General features: G+C 42.5%; 1 protein-coding gene across 1 annotated transcript; it reads right to left on the reverse strand.

Annotated features, from left to right (window-relative positions):
• Positions 1–81: 81 nt before the first annotated feature.
• psmc6 (proteasome 26S subunit, ATPase 6) lies at positions 82–16,208 on the reverse strand. Its single transcript, XM_061746888.1, has 14 exons — positions 16,058–16,208; positions 15,745–15,824; positions 14,764–14,803; positions 13,082–13,134; positions 11,742–11,809; positions 7,125–7,239; positions 6,896–6,983; positions 6,722–6,783; positions 5,925–6,048; positions 5,726–5,787; positions 3,675–3,795; positions 3,474–3,554; positions 1,503–1,574; positions 82–444 (listed from the first exon to the last, which is right to left on the reverse strand). Exons 1-14 carry the CDS (start codon positions 16,191–16,193, stop codon positions 326–328), a joined length of 1,221 nt encoding a protein of 406 aa, XP_061602872.1. The 5' UTR covers positions 16,194–16,208; the 3' UTR covers positions 82–325.
• Between the last annotated feature and the right edge of the window lie 5,862 nt (positions 16,209–22,070).

Below are 22,070 nucleotides of genomic sequence, written 5' to 3' on the forward strand. Positions count from 1 at the left end.
GTATCTATACTTCTACCTGAGTAATGAATGTGAATACTGAAGACACCTCTGCTGACGGCATGAGACAAAGACACAGAGACCAAAGTTTAACACGGGTATATTTCACTACACGGACATGTTTTACATCTGTGGCGCTGCAGAACCACGAGGAGCAGGAACACGTTCCTGCTGTGAACATCACCATCTGGAAGGATGATTAGTTATTTGCACTAATACTTCCCATAAACAAACTTTTCTGGCTTTGAAACAAAAAAAAAAAGGAAGAGAAAAACAACTCAGTAAAAAAGAGCCAGTGGGGGCGGGGCTGAGATGGGAGGGGCGGGGCTTATACAGGTTTGTAGTCCAACTTGGACTCCAGCTTCTTGGAGTCGGCCACCTTCCTCACGGCCTTCATGAAGTCCTCCTGGGTGACGTACTCCCGGTCCGAGCGGATGGCAAACAGCCCTGAAACAGAGCAGCGAGTGAGCAGGAAGCATATGGAGCCAAATCAAGGCCAAAAGATTTGCTAATTTGAAAATAAAATTTGAACCTGAAAATTATTTTTTACAGTTTCAAATCTTTTTTTCAGTTTCAGAACTTTTTATTTCAGTTTCAAATCTTTTTTTTTTTAGTTTCACATCTTTTTTTTTTCAGTTTTTTTTTTTAGGGAGTTTCAAATCTTTTTTCAGTTTCAGACTTTTGGCCCCGATATGGCGTAGTGGGCGTGGCATCAACTGAGAGGGGCGTGGCATCATGAGTGACAGCAGAACAGAGAAGGCGGGGGACGTTCCTCAGTCATGTTGCCTTCAGGAAACGTAGGTTGCAGAAGTTATAAGTAGAAGTATGATTCAACACTGTATATACACCATATTCACGTGATTGGCAGTGGAAAAAATGGATACTAGTGACACATTTCTGTTCAAAAAGCTGTTTTAGACCGTACTTGGCACCAATCGCAGTATAAAAGCAATAAACTATGCCAGACTGTACAGTTCAAGAGCCACACTTTAAAGTTTGACATTTCCCACTTCCACATACTACCAAGTACGGTCTAAAACAGCTTTTTAAACAGAAATGTGTCACTAGTATCAGTTTTTTCCACTGCCAATCACGTGAATATGGTGTATATACAGTGTTGATTCATTCTTCTACTGATAACTTCTGCAACCTACGTTTCCTGAAGGCAACATGACTGAGGAACGTCCCCAGCCTTCTCTGTTCTGCTGTCACTCATGATGCCACGCCCCTCTCAGTTGATGCCACGCCCCCCACGCCAGATCGGGGCCAAAAGTCTGAAACTGAAAAAAAGATTTGAAATTAAAAAAAAAGATTTGAAACTGAAAAAAAAAAGATCTGAAACTGAAATAAAAAGTTCTGATACCGAAAAAAAAAATAAAAAATTAAACTGTAAAAAAGAATTTTCCGGTTAAAATTTTATTTTCAAATTAGCAAAACTTTTGGCCTTGATTTGGCTCCATAGAAGCACATGTGCTCAAGGGCACTGAGGCAGGAGGGACACTGACCTGCTTCTGTGCACACGTTCCTCAGATCTGCTCCGTTGAAACCGTCCGACAGCTTCACGATGGCTTCAAAATCTGCAAACATCAGCAAGATCAGTGAACCTACCGACAAAAGCTGTGTCTCCATCTGGGTTGAAAACATTCTAAATCCATTCTCTCATTAATTCCTAAAAATCGATTCGTATGTCTAAAGATAGATTTCTTTTTTCATCATTACATTACGGTATTTTTTTGTTTGTGCCCTAAAAAAGAATATTTTGTTGGACAAGAATAACTGGTGCCATGTTTTTGCCTTTATATATATTTAAAGGTATGAAAACATTAAGGTTTTCAGTTATAATTGCATAGATTGTCTATATTTCTTTGCTTTGTATACCGTCTTGGGGTTACATTTGCAAAAAATGCTAAAAACTAAATTCTCAAAAATGGGAAAAAAAAACGATTTCATCCGTCTCTGTTTCCTCCCTGGATCTGTTTGGTAATTCTGACCCACACGATGTTTCTGAAAGCAGTTCTATCAGCATTCTGGGAGCTGATTGGTCCTTACAGCATCATTAGCTGCAATACTTGCTGTTGAATCTCAATATAATACTAGTATTAATATGTTGCAGAACTACAGTCATATCATTCATGCAACAGCTGAAAAAACAGTTTTAATAACACTAACCCAAATCAATATCGGAATTAAAGCGTGATAATCGATTCTGAATCTTAAAAATCGAATCTTAACATCTGAATGGATCCCCAGCCCTAGTCTCCATGACTATGGCCTAACGTCACATTCAACGGCTGGAATGCGTCCCTCCTCCGACAGGCAGGAGGTCAATAACAACTAGGGGTGTAACTATACACTAATCTCACCATACGGTACGATACGCGATACTGAGGTCACGATAACGATACGATATTATAGCAGTATTTTTTTTAACAACCTTGAATGAGGAACATATGACTGGAAAAAATTGTCTTTTATTTGAAAGACACAAAATACAAAACAATACTGTGTGTTTGCCCTATTGTTACAGTTTGTAATGCTTTATAACTGTTTAAGTTTTAAAGAGAAAGCCAGGCCAACCATTTTCCACAAACTGAACTAAAAGTAAATGTCAGGTTTGCATTATGCATCTTCAGTTTCATACAAGTACAAATATTTACCCACAAACTGAATAGTTTCTCTCATGTATGATCTGACTTTTTTCTTTTCCAGAAATTTAACAACTAAAATTAAATAAATAAATAAGTAAATAAATACATACAATTTTACATCATAAAAAAGATTGATTCATGCTTATAAGTGTAAGAGGAGATTTATTTTTGTTAAGAAGGTTATTTTGGTAATTCAGGGTTGATTATTTTATAAATATATTCTTTATATTCTGATGTAAATCAGGGACTATAATGACACTAGTCAGTTTATCTGTAGTGATGAGTCTGTTTTAGATTGGGCGGAGTGATACGCCACAGTACGGCACTAGGTGCTGTGTTGATGTTCTAAAATCCTACACTGTTGAGGGACATTAAAGTACACTGGAACTCAGCAGAAGTTGTCCCCGTGTTTATCCTACTCACCACCCCAAAAAGGTTTAATTTAATAAGGTAAGGCTTAACTCTACACCAGCCTTACATCAGTAAAAGTTCAGAGCTCAAAACCCTGCAAGAGTCCCGTGATCGGGACCAAAACGGTACTAGTTTCTTCTGAGCGGAGGAAGATTTTGGTCCGCGGGTCGAGGCGTGGTTGTTTCTAGTCAACACAATAGATTAATATTAATAACCCAATATCACGATACACTTTGTCACCTCCACGACACGTATTGTGAAGTTTTTGTATCGCAAAATTTTGTGGCACGATATATTGTTACACCCCTAGTAACAACCGAGACCAGGAAAGTGCCAGGCGGTGCTGGGGTCTAGGAGTGGTAGTGTGGCCCCATCAGCCCGTCTGCAGACCCCCCAGAGGAGACCCGCCCTACTCACCGATCTCTCCGTGCTTGGTGATGGGACTGGCGTGGATCTTCAGGATGTCCAGGCGAGCCTGCTCGTTGGGCAGCTCGATGTCTGCAGGGGAGACAACAGCAGCTTAGTTTGCAGCGTCTCTACAGAGAGGACAAGCTGGAGGAGAGGAGGAGAGGAGAGGAGGGAAGAAAGGAGGAGAGGACGGAGGGAAGGAAGCCTCACGGATTTTTCGGTCCAGTCTTCCGGGCCGCAGCAGCGCCGGGTCCAGAGTGTCGGGTCTGTTGGTGGCCATGATCATCTTGACTCTGTGTAGGGTGTCGAAGCCGTCCATCTGGTTCAACAGCTAAAACACAATCAATCAGTCAGTCAGTCTGGTGGCGCCGGTCCCTCGGGGGGAAACTTTCAGTCCAGTCATTGGAAGTTCTTCAAAACCCCCTCCCACAACCCCTGTGTTTAGCTTCCCGCTTGAGTGTACGGACATAAACATCACCTACAGAGCAGCTGGAGGCTCCAGACCTTAGATCCTATCAAAACAGGCATGAGGAACTTAGTGTTGACTACATGAGTACAGTAATCCCTGGTTTTTGTGGGGATTACGTTCCAAAAAGAACCCATGATAAGTGAAATCCGGGAAGTAGCAACCTTTTTTTTTTTTTACAATTATACAAGTCTTCAAATTGCGGAGATCAGCCCCGCCCCACCGCGAGCCAAGTGATTGGATTTGAACGGGAGAAAATGAAAAATGATTATGAAAAAAATACAATAAGTACAGTAGGACAAATAGTGACTGGTGTGTATTTCACTGCTGCATCCTGACTCGCTCTGTAGCGTCTTTTTCTTCTAAAGCCGCGGTGCAGGCGTGTTTTTACCAGAAAAGAACATAGTTCTGGCTTACACTTATGGCCCCAAAGCGCTTTACACTGTAGACATTCACCCACACACATTCACACACCGGTTGTCGGCAGAGCTGCCGTACAACGGCGCTGGCCTGACAACCGGGAGCAACCGGGGGATTCAGTGCCTTGTCCAAGGACACTTTGGTGGACACAGGAGGAACTACTGACCTTCAGGTTCATGGGCCAACACACTAAAAATTGAGCCACCTTCCCCATAGTTGTGGGTCGCTCTTTTTTCTTCTGGGCAAAAAGATTCTTCTAAACCGACATCCCACCATGGATTATATCTGAGAACTGTAATGAACGATTCATCAAAGGTTCCACTCTTCAGCTGCTGCTGAAGCTCATTGGCCGTTCTCAGCTTGTTGCTAAGCAACCATTGTATTGACACAGGAAGTGAAGAAGCGGGGAGACTGGCTATGCAGAACACGATGCACAATGTAAATCCGTGAAGCAGCGAGACGTGAAAGGTGAACCGCGTTAGAGCCAGGGATTACTGTATTTTATTTCATATTGTTAAATGTTGACGTTTAATACGTTGTTTTTAAGGATTGCTTAACCATTTAATTAGGCCTGTGTTGAAAAAAATCGATTTTCTGATTCTAAATCGATTCTCATATTAATTCCTAAAGATCGATTTTTTTTTTTGATTACATTTTTTTTTTTTTTTATCCCATCATTACATTTTTGCCTGGTGAACTTTAATCCCAGTAGACCCAGTAGTTTTGAAAACTCTTTTTCTTTAGAGAAATTGCTGGACATTTCAGCTTAAATTTATAAATGTTATATTAGTTCAATGAAGTTCATATTATCTATATTTACTATAGCTTGTTTGGTTTCTCTGTTAACGGACACGGTTTGTCATGAAATACCTGAAAAATGCCGGTGCTTCATGTCCAGCTGTGTCTGGTGACAGAATAAATCAGACAAGATAAAATAATTTCTTTACTGCTTGAGCTGTTGCAATTTCTTTCGTTTTTTGCACTTTAAATGGATATTGAAATGCCTATTTGAGTTATTTATTTCTTAGTTATTTCACAATAATCATTACACTAACATTACACTGTAATTATAATAATTACACTAACCCAAATCAATATCGAATCAAATGGTGATAATCGATTCTGAATCTTAAGAATCGGAATCGAATTGATTCTTGACATTTGAATCGATACCCAGCTCTACATTTAATGATTTTTTTTGCAATAGTTAAATGCATTTATCTGCATTTCTTCTGCATGTCTACGTTCTGTCTCCCAGTCGTTTGAGTCGGTTTATTTTGTATCTGAAAATGTCCACTTTGAGGAACAAGCGCACGTCATCTAAACGCAGCTGTGCTGATGTGTGTCCGTGTAAATTGGGAGCAGACGCAGCTACCTCCATCAGAGTCCTCTGGATTTCTCTGTCAGCCGACGTTCCTTCGGAGAAACGACGTCCACCTGCAGGAAACCACATTTTTACTTTTCCTCTCAAAAACACACATGAAGTCACATCAACCAGGTTAACGTCCGTAACTGTTCCGGAGCGTTACTGATCTAGGACCCGGAGCAGTGGGAGGTGTTAGCGGAGCTCTCACCGATGGCATCGATCTCGTCCATGAAGATGATGCACGGCTGGTGGTCTCGGGCGTAGTTGAACATCTCTCTGATCAGTCGGGCACTTTCACCAATGTATTTGTCCACGATGGAGCTGGACACCACCTGCAACACACAAGACGCTGTCAGGGACACGTCAAGCCTAGAGCTGGGCGATATGGACCAAAGGTCATATCTGGATATTTTCTAGCTGAATGGCGATACTCGATATATATCGATATTTTTTCTGTGCCATAATTGGGGTTTCCCCCAAAGCATTATAGCATAGCATCTCTGTTAGCTTCATTTTTTCTGAGGCAAACCCTTAAAAAAACAGTCAGTTTTAATACAAAGCCTCGTGCCAAATGTCACACAGGTTCATTTATTAACAGAGGTCTGCACAATATCAACATGTATAAAACAAATGAAATAAAAATAAACTGCCTGCATATATAGAATAAAATGCTTCTTGAATAAAATAAAACAAATATCCCTTTCCTGCATAACAATTAAATTAAAATACACTGCAATTAATACAATGTAGACAGTAACAGGCAGACTTTTCCACTGAGGTTGACAGCAAATAACAAAACATTTGTGCAAATCTCAAATAAAACATTCAAGTCAATTTGGCACAAAATAAGCTATATCAAAATCCTAAAAAAAAAAAAGAAGCTATATCGATATAAACGATATTGTCTCGTACCATATCGCGTTTGAAAATATATATCGATATATATTAAAATCTCGATATATCACCCAGCCCTAAAGCCTCTGTGACGACGGGGATGCCGCTCACCTTCAGGAAGTTGCAGTCCAGCTGACTGGCCACCGCCCGGGCCAGGAGAGTCTTCCCAGTGCCTGTTCCCCAGGAGACAGGGACACCAGCACGTTAGCCCGGGCATTAACAGCAGCACACGTTTGTGATCAGAGAAGTGAAGTTGTGATCCTGTGTGTTCAGGCGGCGGCTCACCTGGAGGCCCGTAGAGCAGGCAGCCTTTAGGGGGGATGATGCCCACCCTCTGGAAGAGTTCAGGGTTGGTCAGAGGCAGCTCGATCACCTGCCAGGAAACAGATTCAGAGAAGAAGAATACGACGCTGCAGTGAGAAAGCAGCTGAGCCGACTGGACCAAGGTTCTCTCTGTTTAAGAACTGTGAACCCGGGCTGCAGAACGAGCAGATGTGCAGCAGATGTGCCGTACCTCTCTCAGCTCTCGGATCTGTTCAGACAGCCCTCCGATCTCCGAGTAGGAGACGCTGCCGGGATCTTCGTGGGACATGTTGTACACCAGAGGGTCCACCTCCCGGGGCAGGTACCTTTCAAACAGAACCACACACAAGGATGTCACAAGTTACAGCAGCACAATGGAACTCAGCTTTTGTTGAGTTTGGCGGCTCCTTTGGACAAAAGCGGTAGTGCTTTACCAGAAAGAACACTACATTTCCCATGAGCACCAGCGCGGACTGCCGGAAAACTCCTGTCCCCGTCGCTGCATTTGTTTTGATAGTCAATGAAATAAGACGGGACGGACTTTCAAAACTACTTTTCTGTTTTCAGCGGTCGTTTGCAGGATGGATAGTGAAGAGGCAATGTATCTATTTTTGGCTAAATAATATAATATGACGATGTTGAAAATCACTAAGTTCAACTTGGTTTTATTAGTTTGAAGTCTCCCCCGCCCCCCCGTCCTGTTTCAGCTAGATAATGCGCCCCAAATTACTACTGCACCTTTTTCCTGTCACGTTTTTTAGAGGGACTTCGTCATAAATTAGTAGTCCAACATACTTACTGACAAAATAAAAAAATACTTTATAACCTGTGAATAACTGAATGCTCATTCCTTATATTTTGAAGATCAGCCCTGCACAATTTTACAGTTCTCAGGAAAAATACTAGAACCCAAGACGAATCCCCTGTATGTGAAAACATTCTAATTGTGATTCTTATTGAACATAGAACTCTACATTTACATTTGTATCATAACAATTGTGTCTCTCTTGTCGGACATCCCTCCTCGTCTTTCAGCTCACGCCAGCGAGTAAACGCCGGAACAATGTTTATTCTTGTCCGGGTATTTAGCGTGTTACTTTCCCGCTTTCTTTTTTTTGCCTCCTCCATTAAAACTTTTATTTTCTTGGGTTTTTCCGCTGCTTGGGCCGTGATACCAGCTTCTCCTGAGCTCTGCACTCCACGCCCAGCTTTGGTCTCCACTACGAATGGGGAAGGAGGGGGAAGTGACGTATGTGCTGTAAAGCAGTCAAAGCCGTAAAAATGTGTAGTTTTTTAGTGTGGCAGGGTTCCTACCATGCTCCTCAAAGTTACATAGTGCCAGTGAAGGCGATACAGACCCCTCAGACCATAACAGAGGTGTCATTAAACCTGTTGGAAGTTGATGTTCCATCACAATGATGATGATGAAATATGATATTAAAAAGGGATTGTGACATGAAAAACACATTTTTCTTGATTTTTTGTGTTTTGTTGGGTGTCTTGACATCAATTACACCCAAAAAACAACGAACTTTTAACATTCAGTGTATTGTGTGCTTTCTGAGATTTTCCGCATAACTATGCAAAAACGGCGCTTCTGGTTTGGTGGCGGGTCGTTACGTATAAACCCGCTAAATCACCGCCCCCTCCACCCAGCTCCCTGCCTCCTCTCCTCTCCAGCGCACCATAAAGGCTGATTTATGGTTCCGCGTTACACCGACGCAGAGCCTACGGCGTAGGGTTACGCGGCGACGCGCACCGTACGCTGAACCCTACGGCGTAGGTTCTGCGTCGATTTAACGCGGCACCATAAATGAGGCTTAAAGAGCATATTGCAGGTTGGAGACCCCTGTGAATCAATGTTTAGGAAAATAATGTAGGAACTGAATTTTCATTGAAATACGCATAAATATATACTACAGTGACCTCCGGAGTTGTTTTTGTGAGAGTATTTTACTTCCGCATCTGAAAAAGTTGAACCGGAAGTGACGTGACATCAGGGAGCGTGGTGAATTCAACAATAGGAAAAATAATAGATCTTAATGTTAGTTGTGACACTGAAGAGGTTGTGAATGTGTATTCACACCAATATGACAGGCCACAGCCTTATAATTACGAAACCCGTTAGTCCCCCCACGTTCTTTTGATTGACAGCTGAAACTCGCTTTTTAAAAGGCTGATTTATGGGTCCGCGTTACACCAACGCAGACCCTACGGCGTAGGTTACGCGGCGACGCACAGAACGCTACGTGCGCTGCGTACCCTACACCGTAGGCTACGCCGTCGATTTTACGCGGAACCATAAATCCGCCTTTATTCACTACAGCACCCGCCCGTGCTCCTGAAAGAAACTCCGAAAATAACTCCTTAAAAACGGGTGAGTACTTGTAATCTGTCTACGTTTGTACTTTCTAAACAGAAAACAGGCTTATTATCTTCTCTTTTTTCTGATTAAAAGCATCCGAAATAGCCGGGTATTTTTAAAACCGAATATTTCCCCGTATTTCCCCCCCTTCGTTTATAAAAAATGAGTATCCACATTACATCGTTGTTAAAAAAAAAAAAAACCTTCCACACATAAACGAAGATCTGCGTTTTCGACCACATTTATAAGCATTCCAAACCTGTAGATCATCTGGTCATCCGGCCTCCGGGGCCGCCTCTGCGGCGCAGCTCCCCGGGAGCGGCGCCTCATTCTCGGGTAACGAGCTGGAGTTTCCCCGTGTCCGCCGCGGAGCTGCCGCTTTAAACCGACGCAGCCCTGCTGCAGCCCTGCTGCAGCCCTGCTGCGCGTCGCCGCGTACCCTACGGCGTAGGCTCCGCGTCGGTGTAACGGTGTCAAGAGCAGAGACCATTTATTTAATAAATAGCTTGGAGGACAGATGGTGGATCATCTGTAGTTCTGGGTCGCACGTTAGACGTCAGACTCAGAGCAGATTTGTTGTTGTTTTGGAGCATAATGTGACGTTGGAAAACGCAGAACTGCTCTCTGTCTCTGTCTACACGCATCTACATAAACAGAGTTTTCAAAAATCTTCACTTTGCCCGGAGTTTTTTTAAACATTTGTTTATTTGCGTTTTCATGTGGATGACAGGTCCAAACGTAGGAAAATATCTTGGGTTTAGCAGATACCCGGCTACGTGTGTACGGGGTCTGGGCAGTCAGATGGGGCAGAGCTGTGGAGATGCTCCCTGGTGTGACGTCATATGACGCGGTGTTCGAAAAAAAAAGCGTTTGTACGAGCTTGGCTAAAATGAGCCACTTTTTCCTCTGAATACGTGCCCTTATGTCTTGTAAAACATATTAAATCCTACATTAACTTCTCACATAGTCATTTTCACATAAGGTCAGGTATCATTTTTGAAAAAATTCTAACCTGCAATATGCTCTTTAACACGGAGCTGTTTAGAGCCTCTTTTGTTCTCGTCACCGGAGGAAAACTGCTAAGAAGACCCGCGGCCACTGACTGGACTTAAGATAAGGAGACAGTGCTGCTTGCATGCCTTTATTTTTATGATTGTTTGCTGTGGTTCGCCCTGCTGCTTTTCCGTGCATGCTTCGCCTGTCGCTCCCGGCTTAACTCTCCGACGCCGCTGTGAGCGTATGGTTGGGCTGGAGGAGGTTTGGAGGAGGAGCGGAGCAATGATTGACAGGAAAGGGAGAAAAGGAAGCGTTTTTCACGGCGCAAAAAACACTGTAATAAAAAGCCAGGCATGGAGTACTGGAGTGAAGTTTTTCTTGTTACACTCTTTTAGACACATTTGAGGGATGTTGGCCAAGACTTTTAATAGTGTTAAAAGCATGTTAAAAATGATGTCACAATACCTTTAAGGTGGAAAAGTTACATTGTGCTGCTTTAACCAACATGAAACAAAACCTGAAACTTTCTGATTGTGTGTCAGAACGACACAATCCCTCAATGATGCGATGAACACAGAACCAATAAGCTCAGAACAAGCGCTGTATTGTGCTCAAGGGCCAAACAGAAAAACTATGTGATGGTTTTGGTCATGTCACATGACCTGTGGATGCAAAAAGGAATTGTTTGAAACGTTGCTTTCTCGAGTCAACATGAAAACCACATTCCACGACATTCCTGCCCTGGCTCAGTCACTGCAGCAGCTGCATGAGACAGCGGGACTGACGGCCCCTCCGAGGGTCAGGACTTTGAGGGCCGGTCTGGGCTGTCCAGCCTACTACAGCCCTGCAGGACTGTTTTCTTCAGCCGCTCCCGCTGCATTTCTGACCAGTACCGCCCGCACCCCAAGTGTTTATATCCTCTCCCACCCGCACCCGCAAAACTCTGACTATTCATGCTGCACAATAATAGAGATGCATTAATTTTCTGTCTTCTACCGACAAACCTATCTGATTTAATGTTAACATGATCATTGTGGAGCTTGATGGATGATTGACAGTTCATAGGTCACCTGACAGAAAGTCCCCTTTCGCGCATCAATTATGTGATAGAGGTTATAGCAACGAGAGTAGCTGTGAGTGGCTCAAACAACACTAATAAATAACATAAAATAAACAAAGTTAACGAGGAGAGAATCCTGCTGACCGACTGAGGTTCCAATCCCTCGTCTCTCTTCCAAGATGCTCCACAGACACTAAACACACTTTCTCCAAATATCTGACTGGCCTTGCTTTGTCTTTGTTTTGTAAAGACCTTGTTTGAGGTTCTTTTATACATCATTGATTTCCATCTTGTCGCTAGGCTACATCGCTATCAGTGGTTTTTTAGCCTCCTGCAGCAAAGTTCAAACCGCCCGCTCCCGCCAGATTAGCATTGGGTCCCAGTCCCACTGCAGCCCCTACACCTACCTCATGATGGTGAGCGTGGTCATGTCCAGAGCCACTCGGGTTCCTGGCTTCAGCTGAGACTTGTCCAACTGCAATGATCAATGTCAAACATCAACATCCTGGAAACTGAATATCACTCAAACACTGATTCGGATTAGTTCTGATTCAAGAAAGCCCGTCCACGTGCTGGTGAGCTGATGTATGATGTCACTGAAGAAGTGGATGGACAGTAATAAATTATCATTTAACTTAAATAAGACTAAGGCAATGATGTTTGGAAATTCGATAACCAACTCACAACTACAGATAATGATTGAAGGTGTCCATATTGAAAATGTAGATGACAATACATTTTTAGGAGTTATAATAGATCGTAAATTATCATGGAAAGCCCACATCACACATAAAAACAAAAATCTCCAAAAGCCTTTCAATTATAAACAAGCAACATTACAATTTAATTTCACCGACACCTCCAGTCAACAGTGTGGATGCTCAAGTGTGTCCAAATGTTGGACTGTTGGTGTACACGCAGTAGGGCTGGGCGATATATCGAGATTTTAATATATATCGATATATTTTCAAACGCGATATGGTACGAGACAATATCGTTTATATCGAATTTTTTTTTTTTTTTTAATGATTTTTATATACCGTAGCTTATTTTATGACAAATTGAATTGAATGTTTTATTTGAGATTTGCACAAATGTTTTGTTATTTGCACAACTGTCAACCTCAGTGGAAAAGTCTGCCTGTTACTGTCTACATTGTATTAATTGCACAGTGTATTTGAATTTAATTGTTTTGCAGGAAAGGGATATTTGTTTTATTTTATTTAAGAAGCATTTTTATTCTACATATGCAGGCAGTTTATTTGTATTTCATTTGTTTTATACATTTTGATATTGTGCAGACCTCTGTTAATAAAGGAACCTGTGTGACATTTGGCACGAGGCTTTGTATTAAAACTGACTGTTTTTTTAAGGGTTTGCCTCAGAAAAAAATGAAGCTAACAGAGATGCTAACAGAGCATCTCTGTTAGCTTCTCTGTTAACAGAGATGCTAACAGAGATGCTATGCTATAATGTTTTGGGGGAAACCCCAATTATGTCACAGAAAAAATATTGATATATATCGAGTATCGCCATTCAGCTAGAAAATATTGAGATATGACTTTTGGTCCATATCGCCCAGCCCTAATACGCAGCTTTCAAATCTACCGCCTCTTTTTGCATCCAGCCTTCCTTCTATCTCAGCTCACATGCAAACACAGCTCTCTGTGAAATAAACATGATTTTGGCCCAAACAAGACGTGGTGAGGGCGTAAAACCCCACCAGAACAAAGTTAGCAGGACATACCTGTCTGCGGCATCCCACCACGTACCGGGGCCCGTTGGTGGCCTTCACAATAACTGCAGGAAGAGAAAACAACATGTTTCATTGCTGACAACAGTGGAAGAGGGAGGGGTCTGGGGGTCTGGGGGATCTGAAGCTAAAAGGGAGAAGCAGATGTTTGGTCCGATGCAGATTTACACACTTGTGTCCAGCCTTTGTTAAGTAAGCGCTGATGGACCACCCAGAACCAGGCTGTTGGACTTGGGTCGGACTGAGACGTCTGCTGGCCGTGTGTTATTTCCCGAAGAAAGGTTTAAGCGCCGTCTGCTCTGTGGATGGACGCATTATTTATCCATCCATCAGTCATCTATCACTACTTCTCATCCCGGGTCATAGGGGTCTGCGGCAGCTTTTATCATCAGCATTTACTCTCGATGAAGCGAAAAACAGTGTCCAAAACGTCAGCGTCCATCTGTGTATTTACTGTAGATCGGGGGTCGGCAACCAGCGGCTCCAGAGCCGCATGCGGCTCTTTAGAGCCGCCCTAGTGGCTCCTGGAGTTTTTTCAAAAATGTTTGACCTTTTTTTTTCTTTTTTCTCTTCTTTTTTCCCTTTGTTCTCTTTTTTCTTCCCTTTTCCTTTCCTTTTTAATCTCAACATTCCGACATTTTTCTCAACATTTCGGCTTTTTTCTTGAAATTTTGACTTTTCTCTCGACATTTAGACTTTTTTCTCAAGATTGTACTTCAACATTAATCTTGACATTTCGACTTTTTTTTCCTCGACATTTTGACTTTTTCCTCGACATTTCGACTTTTTCTCGAAGTGCATAATGAAAAAAAAAATCTTCCCCCAGTTATAACTAATATAGCGGCTCCAGACATATTTGTTTTTTGTGTTTTTGGTCCAATACGGCTCTGTCAACGTTTTGGGTTGCCGACCCCTGCTGTAGATGGACGTCCATCTGCCCTGGTCCATCACCCGACACCAACCGTGAAAATGTCCTCGTCTAGATTCCTGACTTTCATCTGGTCATCCAACATCCCTGACCACTTCTCCTCAGTCCTCTGGGACCTTGTAGACGTCTGTTTAGTAGAAGCTGGATGAAACGCTCATCTACTGACTCAATACCCACAATTCTTGAATGACAATGACTTGTGTGACTGGGAGCAGTATCTTCTACTGCACCTTTTAGAACCCTTTGCTGAAGGTCATGTTCATGTCAAACCCCCCAGCTGTGAGGCTCTTTAAGATCCTCGCCATCTTAAACTGCAAACCTATATGCATATTTAGGACTGTGCAAGGTTTCTTCCAGAAATGCAAATCTCCTTTTTTTTCTTCCTAAAGAAAAATTCCCCATAATTACAACTTTTTTGAGGAATGTTTTCTAAAGGATATAGTCACACGTGGTCTCGATCTGACGTGCATCATTTTCTTACACTGATAAGGGCCTTAGGGACTTTTATTTTAAGGTTGCCGTTTATATGGCAGTTTCTAAGTCGGGCTTTTGCGGTCCATGTAAACCTGATACCGATAACGCTTTACAATTAGAGTCACAAAAAAAGAAAGGAGAGAAACTTGTTCTGGGTCTCAGAAAAGGCCCTAGGGACAATCTGCTTTGCAACAAATGCTCTATAAATTAAATACGATGAGCAAGTCTCTCAGCTATGACACCAGAGAATAAGACACCTGAGCAGGTAACTTACATTTCTCCTCGGTGAGCTGTTTCAGTACTTCTCCAACAATCTGTAGGGGGAAAAAAAGGTGTGCATATGAGTAATGAAATGTTTACAGGCACCTTTCAGACAGAAACATTACAGGTGGGACACATTATTTTGCTATTCTATAAACTAAACAAAACTCCAGTCATCCTCACTGACCTAAATCGCGACAATATTCATCAACTTTACTGTCAGACAAGAACAAAAAAAACCTAGTTTTGTGAAGATTATGTACACTTTGGAGTACAAGTGTAAATGCTTTAGAGCAGTGATTCTCAACTGGTGGGTGGGGACCCAGAAGTGGGTCCCAGAACCGTTTTCAGTGGCCCTGGGCCCTGGGACTCAGATGATGGTAAAGTTCTCAGGTAAACCTACATAATTTTAAGCCTTTTTGGATATACTTTTTTTCATGTATTTGCAGGAAAACGCAAAACTGAGTCTGTTAAAAGTGGCTGTTGAGATATTTTGATGTTACATCGGCTTCCTGTTTGAAGCTTGATTAATAATAATTAATAAGAATAACTTCACTCCTACTGTATTTGTGCATTTAATTAGTGGATCAGCTAAAGCCATATATTATGGGAAATATTTTTACAGTTGCACTTTTTTATTTCACGTTTGTACGTGAAAACACTGTTATTTCTCTACAATCTGGGGCTTAAGCTAGACTACCTTTTCAATGAATTTGAGAACTAGAAAATTGTCTTTGATTTGGGTCCCGGGTCCCCAGTGCCCCCCCTGGGTCCTAGTGCCCCCCCTGGGTCCTAGTGCCCCCCCTGGGTCCTAGTGCCCCTACACCCTCCACCCCCCCAGGGTCCTAGTGCCCCCAACCCCCCCGCCCCCGCCGCACCCCCGGGTCCCCAGTGCCCCCCCGGTCCTAGTGCCCCTAACCCCTCCGCCCCCATCCCTAGTGCCCTCCGGGTCCTAGTGTCCCCCGGGTCCTTAGCGCCCCCCGGGTGTGTTTACCTGGCCGACACTCTGCAGAGCCTTCAGGTCGTTCTCGGACTTCTCGTACTGCTTGGTCTGGTCCCTCAGCTGCTCCCTCACTGAACAAACACACAGAAACAGAACAGTTTCAGAACCTCCGTGTCTGTCTGCAGCTCTCCTCCCAGACTGGTTTCAACGGTATTTCAGCTCGTTTTCTCCAGGAAAGCTGCCGGCATGACACAGCAGTAGCCGGCTGCTCCGCTAACGGAGGCTAAGCAGACACACACACACCCCCTCACACGGCCCTCCGGCCGACCACACCACCCCCCGGACTCCAGCAGCCGCCCCTTACACTCTTTCAGCCGTCCGTCCACTTCTTTGTGCTCCAGGAGCTTTTTCCTGTAATCCTGCAGAGCTTTTTCCCGACCGTCCGCCATGGTGTAGTGCTGGATTCTTCTTCTGCTGCGGTCTGGGCCGCTGACAAACATGGACCTGCTGCACCAGCGCCGCCTCCTGGCAGGAGCGGGAACTGCAATGAGACCGTTATATGATACAGAACAGAGGTCTTGTAGCACTACTTATTTATTTATTCTTTTATGTCATTTTATTGTTCTTAATTTCCTCTAAAGGCTTCATTATTTATTTATTGTCTTACTTATTTACTTATTTATTTTTTAATGTTGCTTTAATGTTGCTTTAATGTTGCTTCTATTGCCTTAGTGTCCATAATAAAAAAATATCTTTTATCTTTTATATTAACATTAATTTATGTTGTTTTTAGTATGTTTTACATTCCTTTTAGTTTTGTTCATATCTTGTTTATTGTCTCTTAGTTTTCAGCTCCAGTGTTCTCCCCATGGGGCCCTCCATGTCGGGAGCTTGGTCTGCCTACAGGGGGCTGTCCTTGCCTGGATAGTTGGGGGTCCTGATCTAGGCCTGGATAGTTGGGGGTCCTGCTGTCCTGGCCTGGATAGTTGTGAGCGCTTCTACCCGCCACGCCCCCGTCTTGCGCAAACGAGGACAAAGCCGGTGGAGGCGGGACGATGCGTGACGAGCCGTACCGAGGTGAGTCGGGCTGAGTAGGTACTAGTGGAAAAGTGCCAGTGTGTGTGTGTGTGTGTGTGTGTGTGTGTGTGTGTGTGTGTGTGTGTGTGTGTGTCGTATGAATGAGGGTATGGGGAGTGGGGGGGTCAAGGGGGATTGTTTCTTTTTACTTATTAATGTAAAGCACTTTGTGTTGCACTTTACCTGGATGAAAAGTGCTATATAAATGAATACAATTTAAGTTTGAATGAAGGCCACTGTGCTCACCCAATGACAGTTTTTTTGTGCAGAAAATTACCTTGAAAATTAAATATGACCTTCAACATGACCTTGAAATAGGAAATTTACCTCAGAATTGAATTCCTAGCACCAAAAAAGTAGAGAAAGTGACAATATAGAGGGTATGCATTGACGTCACTTCCCCACTGAGTGGCAAAACATCAGCAAAAATGGCTGCAACTAGTGGAGAAGACGGGATAACAGCCGATTATCGGCTTAAATTAAAGGCAGTTGGACTTGACAGTGACCCGTACAGTTACCAAGAACCAGTGGTCCATGGACATTAATATTTGGTACAGTTACCAAGAACCAGTGGTCCATGGACATTAATATTTGGTACAGTTACCCCAAGAACCAGTGGTCCATGGACATTAATATTTGGTACAGTTACCAAGAACAAGTGGTCCATGGACATTAATATTTGGTACAGTTACCCCAAGAACCAGTGGTCCATGGACATTAATATTTGGTACAGTTACCAAGAACCAGTGGTCCATGGACATTAATATTTGGTACAGTTACCCCAAGAACCAGTGGTCCATGGACATTAATATTTGGTACAGTTACCAAGAACCAGTGGTCCATGGACATTAATATTTGGTACAGTTACCCCAAGAACCAGTGGTCCATGGACATTAATATTTGGTACAGTTACCCCAAGAACCAGTGGTCCATGGACATTAATATTTGGTACAGTTACCAAGAACCAGTGGTCCATGGACATTAATATTTGGTACAGTTACCAAGAACCAGTGGTCCATGGACATTAATATTTGGTACAGTTACCAAGAACCAGTGGTCCATGGACATTAATATTTGGTACAGTTACCAAGAACCAGTGGTCAATGGACATTAATATTTGGTACAGTTACCAAGAACCAGTGGTGCATGGACATTAGTATTTGGTACAGTTACCCCAAGAACCAGTGGTCCATGGACATTAATATTTGGTACAGTTACCAAGAACAAGTGGTCCATGGACATTAATATTTGGTACAGTTACCCCAAGAACCAGTGGTCCATGGACATTAATATTTGGTACAGTTACCCCAAGAACCAGTGGTCCATGGACATTAATATTTGGTACAGTTACCAAGAACCAGTGGTCCATGGACATTAATATTTGGTACAGTTACCAAGAACCAGTGGTCCATGGACATTAATATTTGGTACAGTTACCAAGAACCAGTGGTCCATGGACATTAATATTTGGTACAGTTACCCCAAGAACCAGTGGTCCATGGACATTAATATTTGGTACAGTTACCATGAACCAGTGGTCCATGGACATTAATATTTGGTACAGTTACCAAGAACCAGTGGTCCATGGACATTAATATTTGGTACAGTTACCAAGAACCAGTGGTCTATGGACATTAATATTTGGTACAGTTACCAAGAACCAGTGGTCCATGGACATTAATATTTGGTACAGTTACCCCAAGAACCAGTGGTCCATGGACATTAATATTTGGTACAGTTACCCCAAGAACCAGTAGTCCATGGACATTAATATTTGGTACAGTTACCAAGAACCAGTGGTCCATGGACATTAATATTTGGTACAGTTACCAAGAACAAGTGGTCCATGGACATTAATATTTGGTACAGTTACCCCAAGAACCAGTGGTCCATGGACATTAATATTTGGTACAGTTACCCCAAGAACCAGTGGTCCATGGACATTAATATTTGGTACAGTTACCAAGAACCAGTGGTCCATGGACATTAATATTGGGTACAGTTACCAAGAACCAGTGGTCCATGGACATTAATATTGGGTACAGTTACCAAGAACCAGTGGTCCATGGACATTAATATTTGGTACAGTTACCAAGAACCAGTGGTCCATGGACATTAATATTTGGTACAGTTACCAAGAACCAGTGGTCCATGGACATTAATATTTGGTACAGTTACCAAGAACCAGTGGTCCATGGACATTAATATTTGGTACAGTTACCAAGAACCAGTGGTCCATGGACATTAAAATTTGGTACAGTTACCAAGAACCAGTGGTCCATGGACATTAATATTTGGTACAGTTACCCCAAGAACCAGTGGTCCATGGACATTAATATTTGGTACAGTTACCAAGAACAAGTGGTCCATGGACATTAATATTTGGTACAGTTACCCCAAGAACCAGTGGTCCATGGACATTAATATTTGGTACAGTTACCAAGAACCAGTGGTCCATGGACATTAATATTTGGTACAGTTACCAAGAACAAGTGGTCCATGGACATTAATATTTGGTACAGTTACCCCAAGAACCAGTGGTCCATGGACATTAATATTTGGTACAGTTACCAAGAACCAGTGGTCCATGGACATTAATATTGGGTACAGTTACCAAGAACCAGTGGTCCATGGACATTAATATTTGGTACAGTTACCCCAAGAACCAGTGGTCCATGGACATTAATATTTGGTACAGTTACCCCAAGAACCAGTGGTCCATGGACATTAATATTTGGTACAGTTACCCCAAGAACCAGTGGTCCATGGACATTAATATTTGGTACAGTTACCAAGAACCAGTGGTCCATGGACATTAATATTTGGTACAGTTACCAAGAACAAGTGGTCCATGGACATTAATATTTGGTACAGTTACCAAGAACCAGTGGTCCATGGACATTAATATTTGGTACAGTTACCAAGAACCAGTGGTCCATGGACATTAATATTTGGTACAGTTACCAAGAACCAGTGGTCCATGGACATTAAAATTTGGTACAGTTACCAAGAACCAGTGGTCCATGGACATTAATATTTGGTACAGTTACCCCAAGAACCAGTGGTCCATGGACATTAATATTTGGTACAGTTACCAAGAACAAGTGGTCCATGGACATTAATATTTGGTACAGTTACCCCAAGAACCAGTGGTCCAGTAGCAGTAGTAGCAGCGGTAGTAGTAGTAGTAGTTGCAGTAGTAGCAGTAGTAGTAGTGGTGGTAGTAGTAGTGGTGGTAGTAGGGGTAGTAGTAGTAGTAGTAGTAGTAGCAGTAGTAGTAGTAGCAGTAGTATTAGCAGTAGTAGCAGCGGTAGTAGTAGTAGTAGTTGCAGTTACAGTTACCCCAAGAACCAGTAGTCCATGGACATTAATATTTGGTACAGTTACCCCAAGAACCAGTGGTCCATGGACATAAATATTTGGTACAGTTACCAAGAACCAGTGGTCCATGGACATTAATATTTGGTACAGTTACCAAGAACCAGTGGTCCATGGACATTAATATTTGGTACAGTTACCAAGAACGAGTGGTCCATGGTCATTAATATTTGGTACAGTTACCAAGAACCAGTGGTCCATGGACATTAATATTTTTTACAGTTACCAAGAACCAGTGGTCCATGGACATTAATATTTGGTACAGTTACCAAGAACCAGTGGTCCATGGACATTAATATTTGGTACAGTTACCAAGAACCAGTGGTCCATGGACATTAATATTTGGTACAGTTACCAAGAACCAGTGGTCCGTGGACATTAATATTTGGTACAGTTACCAAGAACCAGTGGTCCATGGACATTAATATTTGGTACAGTTACCCCAAGAACCAGTGGTCCATGGACATTAATATTTGGTACAGTTACCAAGAACCAGTGGTCCATGGACATTAATATTTGGTACAGTTACCAAGAACCAGTGGTCCATGGACATTAATATTTGGTACAGTTACCAAGAACCAGTGGTGCATGGACATTAATATTTGGTACAGTTACCAAGAACCAGTGGTCCATGGACATTAATATTTGGTACAGTTACCAAGAACCAGTGGTCCGTGGACATTAATATTTGGTACAGTTACCAAGAACCAGTGGTCCATGGACATTAATATTTGGTACAGTTACCAAGAACCAGTGGTCCGTGGACATTAATATTTGGTACAGTTACCAAGAACCAGTGGTCCATGGACATTAATATTTGGTACAGTTACCAAGAACCAGTGGTCCATGGACATTAATATTTGGTACAGTTACCAAGAACCAGTGGTGCATGGACATTAATATTTGGTACAGTTACCAAGAACCAGTGGTCCATGGACATTAATATTTGGTACAGTTACCAAGAACCAGTGGTCCGTGGACATTAATATTTGGTACAGTTACCAAGAACCAGTGGTCCATGGACATTAATATTTGGTACAGTTACCAAGAACCAGTGGTCCGTGGACATTAATATTTGGTACAGTTATCAAGAACCAGTGGTCCATGGACATTAATATTTGGTACAGTTACCCCAAGAACCAGTGGTCCATGGACATTAATATTTGGTACAGTTACCAAGAACCAGTGGTCCACGGACATTAATATTTGGCCACGAATCAAGTTTCCTGGTATTTATATTTACTTAATTTCTACGCCGGGGTTTTATATAGTGCTTTTCTAGGTACCCAAAGACACTTTACAAAAACACAAAGCAAAAAGGATACAAATGGACAATACATACAGTACATACTGTACTACTACTACTACAGCTACTACTACTACTACCCCTACTACCACCACTACTACTACCACCACTACTACTACTGCTACTACTGCAACTACTACTACTAGTTTTTAGACTTAGTTTTTACCCTTGGACTAGACATTTCAAATGTGTCTGTACAGGACATCCAGCTCAGTGATCATTTTCTTGTTCAGTTTGATCTCCACTTCAGCCCTGAGCCTAAGCCCATAGAAGCTAGGTCTCAGAGGCGTGTTATTTCTGCTAATACTGCAGACAGTTTCTCTGCCATGTTTGACCCTCTTTTGTTTATGGACTGCCTTGATGTGGACAATTTTACTCAGTGTTTTACCAACCATTGTGTCAAAATTCTGGATCAGGTGGCACCTTTTAAATCAAGCTGGTCAGTTCGGAAAAAAGTGTGCCCTTGGACAAATGAAGACACCATGAGTCTAAGGAGACTTTGTCGTAAGACTGAACGCCTGTGGAAATCCACTAAACTTGAGGTGCACAGACTCCATCTCAGGGATCTTGTGGCCTCATATAATGAGATGGTGGAAAATGCCAGATCAGACTTTAT

Source organism: Cololabis saira, chromosome 18 (assembly GCF_033807715.1).
Source record: "Cololabis saira isolate AMF1-May2022 chromosome 18, fColSai1.1, whole genome shotgun sequence".
NCBI lineage: Eukaryota > Metazoa > Chordata > Actinopteri > Beloniformes > Belonidae > Cololabis > Cololabis saira.

Excerpts from the sequence above, each read along its gene's own strand:
- psmc6 (XM_061746888.1), bottom strand. The coding sequence starts at position 16,193 with ATGTTTGTCAGCGGCCCAGACCGCAGCAGAAGAAGAATCCAGCACTAC. Across the intron at positions 6,984-7,124 it reads AGATCCGAGAGCTGAGAGAG|GTGATCGAGCTGCCTCTGAC; the intron begins GTACGGCACATC and ends GTTTCCTGGCAG. Across the intron at positions 1,575-3,473 it reads CACCAAGCACGGAGAGATCG|ATTTTGAAGCCATCGTGAAG; the intron begins GTGAGTAGGGCG and ends TGATGTTTGCAG.